This window comes from Vespa crabro, chromosome 9 (assembly GCF_910589235.1).
Source record: "Vespa crabro chromosome 9, iyVesCrab1.2, whole genome shotgun sequence".
NCBI classification, from domain to species: Eukaryota; Metazoa; Arthropoda; class Insecta; order Hymenoptera; family Vespidae; genus Vespa; species Vespa crabro.
In genome coordinates this window covers 1,550,001-1,565,804 of record NC_060963.1, presented here as the reverse complement: position 1 = coordinate 1,565,804, position 15,804 = coordinate 1,550,001, and the positions used below count along the sequence as shown (strand labels likewise).

Sequence of the window (15,804 nt, the reverse complement as noted above, 5' to 3'; positions counted from 1 at the left end):
ATGTATGTACCATCGATATTTAATATATTATATTATCGATTTTTAATCAATTTCACGTATGTAACCTCAATCCTTTAATACATATTTAATTTATTCATTTATTTATTCGTAAAAACTATGTTTTCTCGTTCAAGAGCATTTTCATTGAAAAAATAAACACTGTGTCGCAGTAACGAATAAAACCTACATTATTGAAGTGACATTTTTCTTAGGTACTTCATTAACTGATACTTCAATGATAGTTCAATATCCTGGCTTATACAGGCGAACACATGATTAAATGTATTATAATTTGTATGAAAAGAAAAAAGAAAAAAAAAAATTAATAAATAGATAAATGAATTAATAATATTGAAGTAATATAACGAACGATCAAAAATGAAAAAATTGTATGATAATCGGTTAGCAATTTTATCAATTGAAAATAAAATCAATTTATGATTATTCTTCATAATGAATCAAATTATAATTTTTAAAAAATGTTGTCAACGTGAGAACGATCGCATTTTATCGCAATTGCCACGATTTATGAAACTGCCGTTGAACACTTACATTTAATGGACTCTTATAATACTAAATATGAATTAATTGCTGGTCGGTAGAGTCAAAATTGTTCAGTGGCAAAATTTCATTAATATCATAACCACCATGTAACGATACATCATGATATCTGACTTTTGATTTCATTAATGTTCACCTAAGCTATACCATGGACAGAGATAAAACACAAGTTTGTGCACATCGGCAAAGGATTCATTCCAAAAAGTCAGCTACCTCTGCCAATTCCCTAGCTCGCGCCTGTTCATGTGCCCAACGATCCTCTGCGAGCTTATCACTGACACCCCACTTGTCATGATAAATGCGTTGTCCGCAAGTTGGACATTTTTTACCCCCTAACGAGAGACAAAAGTGTATAAATTTGATAAAAACAATGATATTGTACAACATGATGTAACCACTCACCATGGAATGGGGGTGTCTTCATGAATTTTAGGAGGCATTGTAAGTGAAACAAATGACTGCAATATAATCTTTCTACATGAAGATTTGCTTTTTCGTCTGTCACTACTTCTTTTGGATTCGCCGGCAAGCAAGGTATCTTGCACAATTGACAATTTTCTCTGGGCAATGTTTTTACTGATCTGTAAAAGAAATAACGAAAACTCATTGATGAATCCCATAAAAAAAAAAAAAAAAAAAAAATAAAGAAGAAAGAAAAGAAAATGAACTTGTAAATATGCTCATTGCATAGAAAATTAACTTACTTTATAAGAAAGGAAATGACGACTTCTAAAGAGGGAGAAGGTGCAAAAGATGTTTGCTGAGTTCCTTTCTGCAATGGTGGTTCCACGCATCTTCTACCTAATTCTTTACCTTGACCCAAAAAGTAACGAGAGAGTACAGGTGGAAAGTTTGCCTCTGCGTCTCCTAGACTATATAGAAACAACAAATTGTTCGTTTTACAATATGAATGATACAGTAGGAGAAAATTAAATCAAAAATTTGAACATACTTTATGCAACTATCTGGATAATTGTTTGGTACTTCGATCTTAACTTTAAAATAATACAATCCTTGTTGAATTCTTAACGTTATACTTGAATTCTTCTGTTTCAATTTAAACTCGTCTTGCTCTTGAAGCAATTTTTTTATGGATGAGATCTCATCGTAACAACAAATGAGAGGATTCTCTTCGATGAAATTACGAATTAACTTTAAGGTCGGTAATACCTTTAGAAAAAATACTTTATCAATATTTTAAAGATTAAACGATACATAGAATAATCATTATCACATTTGATAATACAACAAAATACCTGAGCTTTTCCTAATAAATTCTTACACTCCTTTTCACAAACGTCTGTTAATCTAGCAAGTAATCTCTCCGACAAAGTCTTACTTTTAAGCTCGATTAAAAGTGGAACGGACGGATAATTCTCTGGAAATTGAATGCACACGACGATCTTCTTGAACGCTGTCTTCCTAAATGTTGAAATTAATCGGACATTAGAAAAAAATAAATCTATCCTAATATATATACATATGTGCGTTTATTTATTGTTAGAAAACGTTCACTTACGTTATTTCGACGCGAACCATAGTCTGCACACAAGAAACGATGCGGCTACTATCGACAACATTGTGACAAAGTTTTGATACTTCGTGCAATTCATCATCGATAAATCCCATGGACGAGAATAACTAAATGTTTCTTAACTCGAACGATTATATATAAACGAAGAATTACGTTATATCACTGTACCAAACTTGATACCATCGTAATGAAATAACAAAAGAACAACGGCATAACCTCAAAATCGAGTTACATGAAACACGAGATCGTTTCGTTGCGACGTAGAATATAAGCACCGATACTTTTACTACTTGATCGTAATAACTTGTGTCACCTTACCAAGGTCATTCTCGTTTTTTTCCAAACGTTACCTAGTTTAACGGTATTCAACAATGAAGAAAACTAGATAACACGATTTCTATTTCGTATATTACGAACGATCGATAAAAAAAATCAATGCGAAAAATAAGAACGTTTTTACGTTTATAAAATATAAATGCTTACTATTTTAACAGTAATAAAACGAATTTCTACCTCTGTGTCTTCTTTCATACGAAGAATCTCTTTAAAATATTCTACGATAATAAGCTGCGTGTTCTTCTATGTCGTCATGGCTCCTTTTGGCGCCCAACGATAATACATAAATACTTGAATAGCGTAACAATTCAAATTTTGGCGCGTCTTCTTTAATTACGCAATATTTTTATACATATTTTTATATTTTCATATAAAAGTTATATAATACGATAAATATAATCTGTATGTACGTGAAAAACGTTAGATATAAATAATATAAATAAAAATAAAATAAAAATAAAAAAATTATCGAAACGCATTTCGATGCTTCCTATGTATCTTAATAAATTATTCCTTCATTAATAATTATATTATCAGTAGAATATTATTTTATATATATTTATATATATATATAAATAATTTCATCGAGAGTATAACGTAACGTAAGAGCTTACGACGTTCACACGTCGAGGTACTCGAGCGAACTGACTAGGTTAAGACGAGTGAGATCATTCATTCGATATTGTTTACGCAAAGATCAAAGTGCCTTTATCGATACATTTTCAATGTATATGTATGATACATGTAATAAACATCTGAAGTCTAACGTAACGTAATAATAATGATCGTTTATTGTATATAAGTTATATAAAAATACATACATATATATATATATATATATACATATTTTTCAAATATTTTAGCAATAAATATTTATGTTAAAAAGAAAAAAGAAAAACTTGGTAAGCAAATTTGGATACGAAATTATAATATATCGAAATGTCCATAATCGATAACAGAGAAAGTGTAGTTATCGATGGCGCTACACTAGCGACTCCTACACTCTACGTAAAGCACGTGTTAGACGAGCGTCCTAGTAAATCCTATTAAGAGGTTATGGTCGGTGAAAATAAATACGTCGATCGAAGAAAATCCAAAGGAATTGTAATTCACGATAATTATACGATATCAAGGTATAATCAATTTAAAGAAACGCAATGGAAGTGATTATAACTAGTGATAATGTCGCCGAAAATTGGAGCGCAGCAGTTTGGGATCCAAATACAGGATCTCTTTTGTCTACTTACAAGCATGCAACGCCTATACAAAATCACACGTTACAAATGTTAAATGATTGTTATTTATTGGGTGCGGATTCAACGAAACCTCGACTTCATATATGGCCATTAAACAGTCAAAGGCCATTGTCCAATATCAGATTGACGACACCAGGCAAAGTATCAGCATTAACGTCAACACCGGATGGTTCTTACATCGTCGCTGGTATTAGTGAAAAACTATACGTTTGGCAGGTTTGTAATGGGAGATTATTATCGATAATAACGCGCCATTATCAAACTGTAACCTGTTTAACATTTACCAAAGACAGTTCTATGTTCGTGAGCGGTGGAGAGGATGGTTTGATATTCGTTTGGTCTTTGTTTCGTGTAATAAACGAGAAAGAACAAGCAACGGCCCTTTATTCGTTTTCTAATCATACTTTGCCAGTGAAAGATCTTTACGTTGGCCATTGTGCACCACGTGCGAGGTTATGTTCCGTTTCATTGGATCGTACGGCAAATATTTACGATCTCAATGACGGTAAACTCCTCGTCATTCTCGTTTTCGATTTACCATTAACTTCAATTTCTATGAATACGAAAGAGAGCGAATTATTTGTGGGTTGTACGAACGGTTTGATCTTTAAATTTGATTTACACGAACCACCACGAGGTATCGAACACCATGTTAAATCAACGGGAACAAACGAGGAAGACGATGACAGCGCCGTTTATCGTGGCCACGAGTCAACCATTGTTTCTCTGTCGGTATCTAGCAATTGTCGTAATCTACTTTCCGCTTCCATAGATAGAAAAGTACATCTTTGGGACGTAATCAGTCGACAGATTCTCAGAACTTTCGGACACAAAGGACAAATAACTTCGGCATTCTTTGCCAAACGTTTCAATAATTTTCAGATCCACGATCTGAAGCCTAGTTTAAAAATTCAACCCTTGCAAAGGGTCTTAGATAATAACGGTAAGGAGAACGTAATTGAGATCATCAGGCAAGGACGAGACACTTCCGATATTTTAGATTTTGATTCTTACGTTGAGAAGGAATCTCTTCGAACAGAAATTAACGATCATACTTCTCGTAAACTTGAAACTGCGTTGGAGGAAATTGAAAAACTTAAGATGATCAATTCGACTTTATATAAATACAGTGTTAAATGTATTTTACTTAAATCGATGAACAACGATCAGAAGGATTAATAAGAATTATTTTTACAAAAAAAAAAAAAAAAAAAAAAAAAAAAGTAGAAAACAATTATCACTTGTAAAATGTGAAATAATAAAAACATTCGATAAGGAAATTAATATTTTTTTATTACTTCTTTCTTTTTTTGTTTTTTTTTTTCCCCCGTAATAAAAATTAAATAAACATTAGAATGTCGAGTTTTGATTAGTATCGAAATATAGGAATTACTCGAGATATAATACCAAGATTCGTCCGCTTTTAATGAGTACGAGATGAGAGAAAAGGGTTCTTCATTTCTTCCTCTCTTAATTTCAACAACTAATATTCAATTTATAAATAATTTTCTACATTACTAGTGTTACTCGTAGAAATGAAAAGTTACCATCGTTATTTCATATAAAATATCATTGATTTGACGACGTACGTTTTCGTAATATTAAAAAAAAAAAAAAAAAAAAAAAAAGAAAACAAAAAGAAAAAGAAAAAAAAGAAAAGAATATGTATCTTCATTTTTTAAATAACGTTGAGATATGTATCTTGGAAAGGAAAGAAGAACAAGAAAAAAGGAAGAACGAAAAAAAAAAAAAAGAAAAAGAATAACAAGAAAGATCTAAGTTCGCACGAGATATTGAAAGTAAAGAAGAAAGTCATATTGTTACTTGGTGCAACGTTTAAGCTTTACATACGATCCCTTATTAACGTTGTTTTTTTTTCTGTGTATATCCTTTATATTTAAATTAACTAAAATTTAGATGCATGTAAATGAAAGTAAATGATCACGGACAGGGATAATAATGTTTTATAAGGAAATTATGCGGACTTAACGATAGTTCTGGCAAGTTTGCATGTAAATTAATCGTTCGGCTTCGTGTGGGAGTCAATAATCAATTCTGATTGATTGTTTTCCCTTTTTTTTTTCTTTTTTTTCTTTTTTCTTTTTTTATCCGATCTTAATAGAACTTTTGTGATCAACTCGATCTATCGTTGATGGGGTATATTTAACGTGATAAAAAAAAAAAAAAAGAAAAAAAAAAAAAAAACGAAAAAGAAATTAAAAGATAAAAAAAAGTTTTTCCAAGATCGATCATCGATCGATCGATCGATCGGATCGAAGATGATTGGCGAAGGGAGAAAAAAAAAATTATTGTCACGTCACGTAGATTAACGAATCTCAAATAAGTATTCACTAGGGAATATATCGATGGGGATATGTCACGTCTACTACAATAATAATACGTTATAAGCTGTCGTACAATCATAGGGTCACGCTTTATATAAATCTACATGTGATCCGATAAAATGACGTAACAGTGTTCTGATTTTACCGATGCAACATTGTTCGAAAATACATTGGAATATAAAAGGAAAAAAAAAAAAGTCACGATCCATTTGAAGCCACGATACTATTGAAAACGATCTACTACTATCCAAAAATATTATGATTTTCAATGCGATAATTCCTTTTCTCTCTCTCTCTCTCTCTCTCTCTCTCTCTCTTTTTTGTTTTCTTTTTTCTCTTTCATTTTTATTTATTTATCTCTGCTTTTTGATCGGAACGTTTGAAGAGAAATAAAAATGTTTGACGAGAAAAATGAAGAAAGACATTTATAGATCCTATTTCTAGATAAATCGTTTATCTCGAGAGAAAATTAGATTCTTTCGGGGAAATCGATTAATCGTTAAATAAAAGGATTGAAATTAACTTTCGATCTTCTCGTTTAGTATCGATTATTCTTGCTACTGACGAGGATAGAGAAGAAAAGAAAAGAAAAGAAGAGAAAAGAAAGGAAAAGGAAAGAAAAAGAAAAAGAAAAAAAATATCTAATATCTATCGACTATGAAATGAAATATATTATATTTTTTCGCGTAAGTATTGAGAATAATAAAAATAACAGTTCGACAATGGCAATAGAGAGGAAACATTTTATCTCTTCATATATAGACATTATTTCTTATAGATAACGCAGATGCACAGAGAAAGAAAAAGATAGAGAAAAAGAGAAAGAGAGAGAGAGAGAGAGAGAGAGATAGCTATAGAGAGAATTTTTTTATTAAATTTAAATCAAACACTTTACGTCGAGTTATAAAAAATTTCCACGTAGAAAAGTCAAAGAACGTTGGAGTAACACCGTTCATCGGTGGTTGGAATCGAAGGAAGGAATGGAAGGGGTTGCTGAGACGTGAGAGAAACGCAACAACGAATAGGGGGGTGGCAACCCTCTCGCCAACGGGAAGGACGGAGGCGCTAGGTATAAAATCAGACGGGAGATACCTCGAGACAACCAGTGTTGGCGCGTTTCCACGTTCTGCACCATCTTTTCTTCTTCGGATATTTTCAAAGAAGACACTAGTCAGGAAACAAGAAATAGAGGGATACCTTTTTCTTCTTCCATTATCAAAATGTTTGATCGTCGACCATTTTTCGGTTTGATCCTACTGATACTCGCAGTCTCCTTCGATCGTAAGTTTTGTAGAATGTTCGAACAAAAAAAAAAATATATATATATATATACATATCACGGTTGTATACACCAAATATAATTGTGAATAATGTCATCGTGATAAACCGTTCCTTTCATTCGTTTCTTTTTTTTTCTTCGCGTTCTTCCTTCGTTCTTTTTTTCCTTTTAAGAAATATCAAAGTAAAATTTCCTTCCTTTCGATCCATCGAGAATGCCATTTATCCCGTCGTATTAATATCTTCTTTTTTTTCTCTCTTTTCTTTTTATTTCTACTATTACAATCTTCTCTTTTTAATTTTTAATATTACCGTTGGTATACTGTTAAAAAAAGAATATTCTTTGAATTGAAATGTTAAAGTAACTATAAATGAGAGGATTCTCTGAGGAAGATCTTTTTTTCTTTTCCTCTCTCTCTCTTTCTCTCTCTCTCTCTCTCTCACCCTCTCTCTCTCTCCCTCTTTCTCTCTGTACTGAACATAAACGCAGCCAAAGGTAAAATACGATAATTTCTTTGAAACGAACGTAAAATTTTTCTTTCTTTTCTCTCTCTGTCTCTCTCTGTCTCTCTCTCTCTCTCTCTCTCTCTCTCTCTCTCTCTCTCTCTCTCTCTGTCTCTATCTATCTATCTATCTCTTTGTACGATCTTATAAGTTTACATTGAACGGCTAATATCTTGCTTTATATGATTTTAATGGAGGGAAAAATAAAAGATGTACTCTTTTTTTAACGCGTTTATCTCGAAGAGTCATAGAATAGAAATATAACAAGTTTTTCACAAAAGATTCGTTTTTGTTGTGTTGTTGTTGTTTGTTAAGGGCAAAAGGGAGTGAGTGCTCGCGCGCGAAGGCGGAAGAACGCAAGTTTCAAATATATTTTCACAAAGGATTCTCTTTATCCTCTCTCTCTCGCTCTCTCTCTTTCGCTCCCTCCCTTCCTCCCTCACTCGCTCTCTCTCTTTCTCTTTTCGCTTTAAAAGGATAAATCATAGAGTATTGCCGAGGTTATTCTATTGACGGACCTCAAGAATCCACATTCGATACAGTTTCCGCTTTTGTATGCTTTCTTACTAAAGAAGACGACTATTCCTTTGTGGCTTGGTGTGTATTTATGTACTTGTATGCATCTTTTCTCTCTCTCTCTCTCTCTCTCTCTTTTTCTCTATGCACGTTATCCCAATATTTGCGATTTAGAAGAGAAACGCTCAAAGGTATTTTTTTTTTTATCTACGCCCATTTTTATCTACGATCTTTCTTCGATTGTTTTTTCTTTTTTCTTTTTCTTTTTTCTTTTTTTTTTCTTCTTTTTTTTTTCTTTCTATAGAAATATCTTCATATTTAGTCGAAGAGTTTTCCATAAATAAAATGTTATCCTTAATAATTAATCTGTTCATTTTCCATGCATCTTCCTTGCTCTCTCTCTCTCTCTCTCTCTCGATTTTTCTTTTTTCTCTATGAAAGTTATCCCAACATTTACGCGATAGAAAATTATCTACGATCTTACTTCAATATTTTCTTCGATATAAATATCTTCATATTCATGCTCATTGTATTACATCGTTATCAATTTCATTTGTTAATAATATAAATTATAAATGTACGCATTAAAAAAAAATCATTTATATATCGTTTAATAAATCGTAAAAAGATTATTTATATATCGTTTCATTGAACTTCGATGTTAAATCACTATTCATATGGTTCATCCAACCTTCGTGGTAATAATCGAAACATCCAAGCGATATCGACGTCGAGTCGAGTAATAGAAAAATATCAAAGGCAACATGGACACAGTATGTATAGTTTCAATCTGTTGCATATTGATCGTCAATAGAAGTGAACTTTATTGTAGAGAGAGAGAGAGAGAAAGAGAGAGAGAGAGAGAGAGAGAAAGAAGAGAGAGTCGAGGAAAAAGTTGTAAAATTCATACGATGTTATATCTCCTACGGCATTCGATAGAAACAAAAAAAAAAAACGAAAAAGGAAAACAAAAAATCGGAAAGAAAAAAGGAAAGGAAAACAAAAAAAAATGTATAACCGCAACGTCGAAAAGTTTCGCCGATAACATATATAGATGCTCGCATTTCTATCCTATTTTTCTGAATTTTATCATATGTACGTAGATTCTTTTCCCAATCAAATTTAACTGCATGTTGGTGAAATGAAACGGATCACTTAGAGAAAAAGAATTTAATGATTCGAAAGCGTAAGACAAATAAACCCCTGTGCCAAGTTAATTTCACTGCTCGGAGCTCGTTAAATAAAGGACCCTAATTAGACGCGAGTATCTTATTGACCTACTTTGATACTTTGATGCTTATAAATGAAAAATAAAAAAAAAAAAATTATATATATATATATATATATATATATATATATATATATATATATGAGAGAGAAATTACAAAAAAGAACAAAGATAATTTATTATGTTCGTAAATAATTTTATTTTTTTTCTTCCGTATAAAAGAAAAAAAGAAAAAGAACACGCACATATACACATGCATACGCACACGCACTCACGTAAAAGGATAATGTATGACTCCTAATTCGTGACTAAACTCTAATTTTTCATTTGATCTTCATTAATTAATTATCCTCTAATGAAAATAAAAAGAGAAAAGTTAACGATGAAATTTAAATAATTACAACGGTTTATCCTATGTATTGCAGATGTTCTAAATGAAACAATCAGCTGCAGACGTTCATCGGGATTGGTCCCTTACCCAAGAACCGGAAGAAGCTCCGAAATGACGGATTTCCATAGATCATCTCGTACATCTGGTCTCATCCATTATCCGCGTGTTGGACGATCGGATTTACCTGTGTTCTATATCGGTGCTAATCGCAAAAACGATTTAGGATCTAACATCGATTTAGAATTTTTTCCAGGTCGCGAATCTGATATAGATATGACCTATGAGCCCGATTACGAAGGTAGATATACGTTTTATAAGTTTAAAAATTAAAATAAATAAAGATAAATAGATAGACGGACAAATGGACAGATAAAAAGGAAATATGAAAGGGAAAAGGTAGAAAGAAAGAATTCACTTTATCATATAGAATTTTTTTTCCGACAGAACTTCGTTCAGGATTAGCTACGATCGCTAGACACGTGGAGAGAAATTATCCAAAGCAAAAACAAGACGATTCGCGACCCTACAATCACGTTTTACGTGGTATGTATAAGAAAGAGGGAAAAAAAAAAAATATATATATATATATATATATATATATATATATATGCAGATAAATGTATCGATTTACTTATATCGCGGAAATAGTCTGCGAGCTAGAGAAATGCACTTACGGAATTAATCTTAGCACGTTGCTAGGATGTTACCTGGCAATATGGCAAATCCGATACACGGGCCTTCACAATTTAGTAGGCAATTAAGTGTACCTAGTGGCTAATGTGTGGTACGATAAATCAACTTAGGTCATTAGTTTCCATACTACTATCCGAAAGCGCATTCTCCATGGGCTTCGTTCGATCCCCTCTTTCTATTTCCCTCTCTCTTTCTCTTTCCCTCTCTCTCTTTCCCTCTCTCTCTCTCTCTCTCTCTCTCTCTCTTTCTGTATCTATCTATCTATCTAGCCATCTATCTATCTCTTTCTCTCTTACTCAGGATATTCACTATCATCGCGTGACTTCTCTGAATAGGATCATTAGACATCGTTACCGAAAGCTTGTCGAGCTATCACTTTTGGTGGATTGTTCTAAATGATGCTTTTCCTTCAATTTTTCATCGATTCTTTTTGTATCAACAGGTTCTCACAATCGTCAAGGACAATTAATGATGAGTTTACCAAGAATCGGAAGGGATATTAGCGATCACGACGGACCAATGAATAATCTTCTTTGAATCTATCCTACGAGAGATCGAAATTAATGAATTTGACGATTAAAATAAAAGAGGTGATAAGTAAAGGATACAAAAGAATAAGAAAAACAATAACCAAAAAATTAATTTAACGAAATAATGAAAGTAAGATGAAAGTAAAATTTTAAAAAATAAAGAAAAAAATGTGACATATAAAAATCTACATGTATTCTTTATGACCGAACTTACCTCGTCATCCTTTTTCATTCTTTTTTCACTCCATTTGTTTTCTTCTTCTTTTTCTTTTTTTTTCTTTTTTTTTTTTTTTTCTTTTTTTTCTTTTACTCCTATTGGTGGTCGGAATTTCTAATTTACATCTATTCTTTTCACGATGTATTTTATCCGAGTAAAATACATAAACACACACACACACACACACACACACACATACTCACAGATTCACAGATACACAAATATACGTTATACTATAGCAAACTTCTCTCGTGAAACAATGGTACAACAATCGTATGTGAAAAAAAGCTTGCACACTTTTTTATTGAAAAGTGGTGTACACATTGTATTATATTTCTGTTTCTTGTTCTTTGTCACTATAATTGAATAAACTAACATGCATACATGTATATGGTTGAAACGAAAAAACAAAACAAAACAAAAAAAATTGATTATTAACGAAGCAAAGTTCCCATTGAACGATATTATTGTCGTACGAAACGATATATATATATATATATATATATATATATATATATATATATATATATATATACATCGTACACGTAGTCGTTAAATGAATGAAGAAATAAATTACGTGTCGAATGAATGAATGAAAGAAGACAAGAAAGAAAGAAATATTTGAAAGTACAGATTGAATCATACCTCCATATCTGTGATAAGAAAAAAAAAAGAAAAGGAGGGGGGGGGGGGAGAAAAAAGAAAAAATCAGAAAAAGAAAAAAAAAAGTAAATAATACTGACAGTGATGAAAAAGGTATTAAGACGTCGACAAGTCGGGCGGTATATAAAATTCAATCGTTTTATTAATTGACAAAGTGTTCATAATTAATACCGATGTAATTCCACGTGAATTTCGGACGCGAATGCACATGGACATGACACCGAGACGCGTCTCGTAATGCATGTTACGTAATAACAAATATGTACACACGAAGATTATGTAACAAACTAGTGATATACTTTGAGAATGAATGTAGGATGGGTTGGAGATGGAGAGGGGAGGCTGTGGGAAGGGGTGGGGAGGGGTAGATGGAATTGGGTGGATGTTGTTTGGTATGCAAAGGTACAAGGAAGAAATAATCGGCCGTGAAAGAAGGAAAGATTTGCTTTTTGTCATTTTTTCTTCTTCCTCTTCTTCTTCTTTTTCTTTTTTTCTTTCGTTCGTCACGGTTATCGATTCGATCGATGAACTTCGTTGAAGGAGGATCCGCGAACTATGTACAAATGTCTCATCGTCATTTTCGGAGACATCGACGTCTAAAAAGGAAACTCTCTCTCTCTCTCTCTCTCTCTCTCTCTCTCTCTCTTTCTCTTTCTGTTCTTTTTTTTTTACTTTTCTTTCTGTTTTATGCAATTCTTTTTTTTCTTCTTTTCTTTCCTCTTCTTTTCTTCTCTTTCTTCTTCTTTTCTTTTTTTTTTTTTTCTTTCATCATCCCTTTGTCATTTGGGTTACGAGATATTCTCGGGCACTCACGCAAGCAGGCAAGGCGGGCAGACAAGCGGACAGACAGATATTCAAAATTCAGAGACAGGTGTCTAACCGACACCTAGCTAAAATTGCTTCTTTGCTGGTAACACCAGCTCTTTTACCAGTCTCTGTCCCTTTCAGTCTCGAAAACACGTCACAACACGGTGTTCTTTCTCTCTCTCTCTCTCTCTCTCTCTCTCTCTCTCTCTCTCTCTCTATTCTTTTTCTATTTCTCATGAGCGAGAAATCACGAGTCGAAAAGTTCTCTGTTCGTTCTCGTTCGTCTAACGTTAGATCAGCCTTCGAGTCTCTTTTATATCGGCTGAGTGTAAAAAGGAGAGTGATGGGGAGGGGGAAAGGTGAAGGAAGGGAGAAAAGAAAGAGAAAAAAAAGGAAGAAAAAAATAAAGGACGAAAGGAAAAAAAATCCACGCAGCCGAGAGATGCATCGAACCTATTAACGCGATCGATCTCGTTTTTCTTCGATGAAACGTATACAGGAGATCTATGCGGATCTACGATAGATTTGTTGTGTGTGTGTGTGTGTGTTTTTTTTTTCTTTTCTTTTCTTTTTTTTTTTTTTCATTTTGCTTCTCTCACGATGTCTTTTTAAAGAGAGACAAACTCGTGCGGCGGTTGAATGATCCGTGGCGGTGGAGGTGGCGATAATCTCAAATCCACGTCTGTCAGGGAGAACGCGGAACTTCCATTGGCAGTGACCCTCGGGCCCATATTGTCATAAGGTGAACCAAGATCGGTGTTGCGAAGGGCTCGTCGAGGAAGAGTCGCAAAACTGGATACACAGGGGGTCGAAGGCAAGGCTGCGACCGTGTTCTTCTCGGTAACACCACTGATAACACCGTGGACGGGTATGTCAAGTAGATCGGGATAACAACGTTCCGTCGAATCCTGCGGCAAAGATACGGAGATGAAGATGTTGCCGAAGATGCCGGCTGGTAGGACTCCCGTTGTAAATTCTGGCGGCGGTGGGGGAAAACCGGGGGCACATGGAATGGCACGACACACGGTAGTCGAATTACTTATCTCTGGTCTGAGTCTTTCGACGGTCACCGTTGCGGCTCCCATGTGATCACAGATAGAAACACGTTCGGCCAGTTCAAGGTCACCTGTACTACATGCCTCGGCCAAACTACCATGACCACTGGCACGATCGTTCGCGCTACCAGCCGTCGTAGTTGTAACCGACAGATCCAAGAGTTTCTTTTCCTGATCCCCGAAGCTCGTACTACCTTGGAGTTTGACCTTTTCGCGTTTACCGTTACGACGTGAGCCACCGCACAAGCAAAAAGCCATAAGAATGACAGAAATGGAAGCACCAAGAGCGGCCGCACCACCACCTGCCAGACTAACCCAAAGCAACCAATTGTCGCTCTGGGATAAAGTCGGTGCGGTATAGATACGTGGTATGGCGACGCTTACCGTATCCCTTGCAAGACCGGCTATGTTTCTCGCAAAACACGCGTACTCCCCTGCGTCGCCGTCGCTAGCATTGTATACCGTTAAATTGCTCCACCTGTCGGTGGCTCTCTCGGATTTCTCATTGTAGACAACGTTCATGTCCGAGGATACGTGAGATACGTAAGTTCCTACGTACGGTTGATCGGAGATTCTTGTTGCGTTAACAGGACCACCATTGAGTTGCCACCAAACTTCGGGTTCTGGGTCTCCGGTAGCCAAACACGCGAGACTCAAGTTACCATTTGTTTCCTCCTGTATCGTACTAGCCAATACAAATACCTCGGGCTCGCAGGCAAATTCGACGGGCTTTACCTCTTCCCATCTTCGACCTTCCAATCTCTCTGGCGTTGAACACAACTGTGGCACGGAATATAATTTGCTCGGTGTTTCCGGTATAAGCCAAGTACGAAATCCTCGTAATCTACAGTCGCAACTCCAACGATTACCGTCCAAGGTGAGAGTCTTTAGACGAGGTAGACTCGATATGACCGAAGCTTCCAAGTACTCGAGTTCGTTGCCATCGAGTTTCAAAGATTCCAAGCCTACGAGTCTAACGAAGGCTTGCCCGTGTATATCGGTCAACGAACACCTCTGCAACTCCAAATTTCTAAGATGTTGGAGAACTGGAAATTGATGACTCTTGAGAGCACCCAAAGGATTACCGCTGAGTATAAGAATTCTGAGCCTCTCGTTACCGAGAAAAGTGTCCGGTTCTAAGCTTCCCACGTGATTGTCCGAAAGATCGATTTCTACTAATATCCTCATGTCTCTGAACGAGTCCGCGTGGATCTCGTGTATACCGGCGTTTCTTAGAAAAACCCTTTGAAGATTTAACAAACCGGCACGTTTGAAGATCTCCGATTGTAGGGCTGGTATTTTGTTGCCCGACAGATCCAAAACTTGCATGTCTGGATCCAAAGAGGCTGGTAGCGACGTCAATCCAGCGTCCGGACAGAGAGCCGACTTTTTTCCGGACGTCCACTTGCATCTGCAAACAGCTGGACAGTCCGTCCAATCCGGAAATGCTGCCGCTTTCGAGGGCAAGGCGAAACTTCCGACGAGTAAGAAGAGGGCAAGTAATATGCGCCCTCGTAGAGGGTGTTGCCTTTTCACTAACATAATCCTCCGGCAGTTCCTTTCCCCGTGGTCTCTGCGATCACCTTACTTGATTTGATCGTCGATCGGCACTTCGTCGGAAGACGCGATCGAAAGACACGGTCAGCCGACCGTCGTTATTCCTCGATTAGCTCGGCAAGGACGAGCCTGAAAAGTGTCAACGAACGAAAACGATCGAATGAATATAACGAAAGAATAATTATCGAAAGAAGTTATTAATCGTTTCTATCGAACGAAACAAAAACAAATTTCTTATAATCTTTTAATGGCATTATGTGTAAATCGGTCGGAGGCCGGTATTAGAATCGGATAGATAAAGGAGAAGGTAAAGAAAAAGAAAAGAAAGAAAGC

At 35.0% G+C, this 15,804-nt stretch overlaps 4 protein-coding genes across 6 annotated transcripts in view; 2 read left to right on the top strand and 2 right to left on the bottom strand.

The window, feature by feature from the left end:
* Window positions 1-84: 84 nt before the first annotated feature.
* Window positions 85-2,874, bottom strand: LOC124426838. 3 transcript variants are annotated; one of them, XM_046968990.1, is made up of 7 exons: window positions 2,579-2,874; window positions 2,081-2,445; window positions 1,818-1,983; window positions 1,514-1,731; window positions 1,266-1,433; window positions 964-1,142; window positions 85-893 (listed from the first exon to the last, which is right to left on the bottom strand). In XM_046968990.1, the coding sequence occupies exons 2-7, from the start codon at window positions 2,188-2,190 to the stop codon at window positions 754-756; spliced, it is 981 nt and encodes a 326-aa protein (XP_046824946.1). In that variant the 5' UTR covers window positions 2,191-2,445; window positions 2,579-2,874; the 3' UTR covers window positions 85-753. The 3 variants fall into 3 exon arrangements, with proteins under 3 accessions (XP_046824946.1, XP_046824945.1, XP_046824944.1); XM_046968989.1 differs by having other exon boundaries at window positions 2,609-2,874; XM_046968988.1 differs by having other exon boundaries at window positions 2,081-2,874.
* A 438-nt stretch (window positions 2,875-3,312) lies between these two features.
* Window positions 3,313-4,893, top strand: LOC124426836 (WD repeat-containing protein 18). The gene has a single exon (XM_046968987.1). The coding sequence runs from the start codon at window positions 3,589-3,591 to the stop codon at window positions 4,864-4,866; it is 1,278 nt and encodes a 425-aa protein (XP_046824943.1). The 5' UTR covers window positions 3,313-3,588; the 3' UTR covers window positions 4,867-4,893.
* Window positions 4,894-6,779: 1,886 nt separating this feature from the next.
* Window positions 6,780-11,781, top strand: LOC124426529 (CAPA peptides-like). The gene is made up of 4 exons (XM_046968292.1): window positions 6,780-7,313; window positions 9,984-10,247; window positions 10,394-10,492; window positions 11,085-11,781. The coding sequence occupies exons 1-4, from the start codon at window positions 7,253-7,255 to the stop codon at window positions 11,177-11,179; spliced, it is 519 nt and encodes a 172-aa protein (XP_046824248.1). The 5' UTR covers window positions 6,780-7,252; the 3' UTR covers window positions 11,180-11,781.
* Window positions 11,782-12,176: 395 nt separating this feature from the next.
* Window positions 12,177-15,804, bottom strand: part of LOC124426795 (leucine-rich repeat-containing protein 24-like) — a 6,790-nt gene continuing 3,162 nt past the window's right edge. The window contains exon 4 of the mRNA XM_046968912.1: window positions 12,177-15,600. Within this exon, the coding sequence (XP_046824868.1) occupies window positions 13,468-15,456 (1,989 nt within the window). The 5' untranslated portion in view covers window positions 15,457-15,600 and the 3' untranslated portion in view covers window positions 12,177-13,467. The remainder of the gene's footprint in view (window positions 15,601-15,804) is intronic.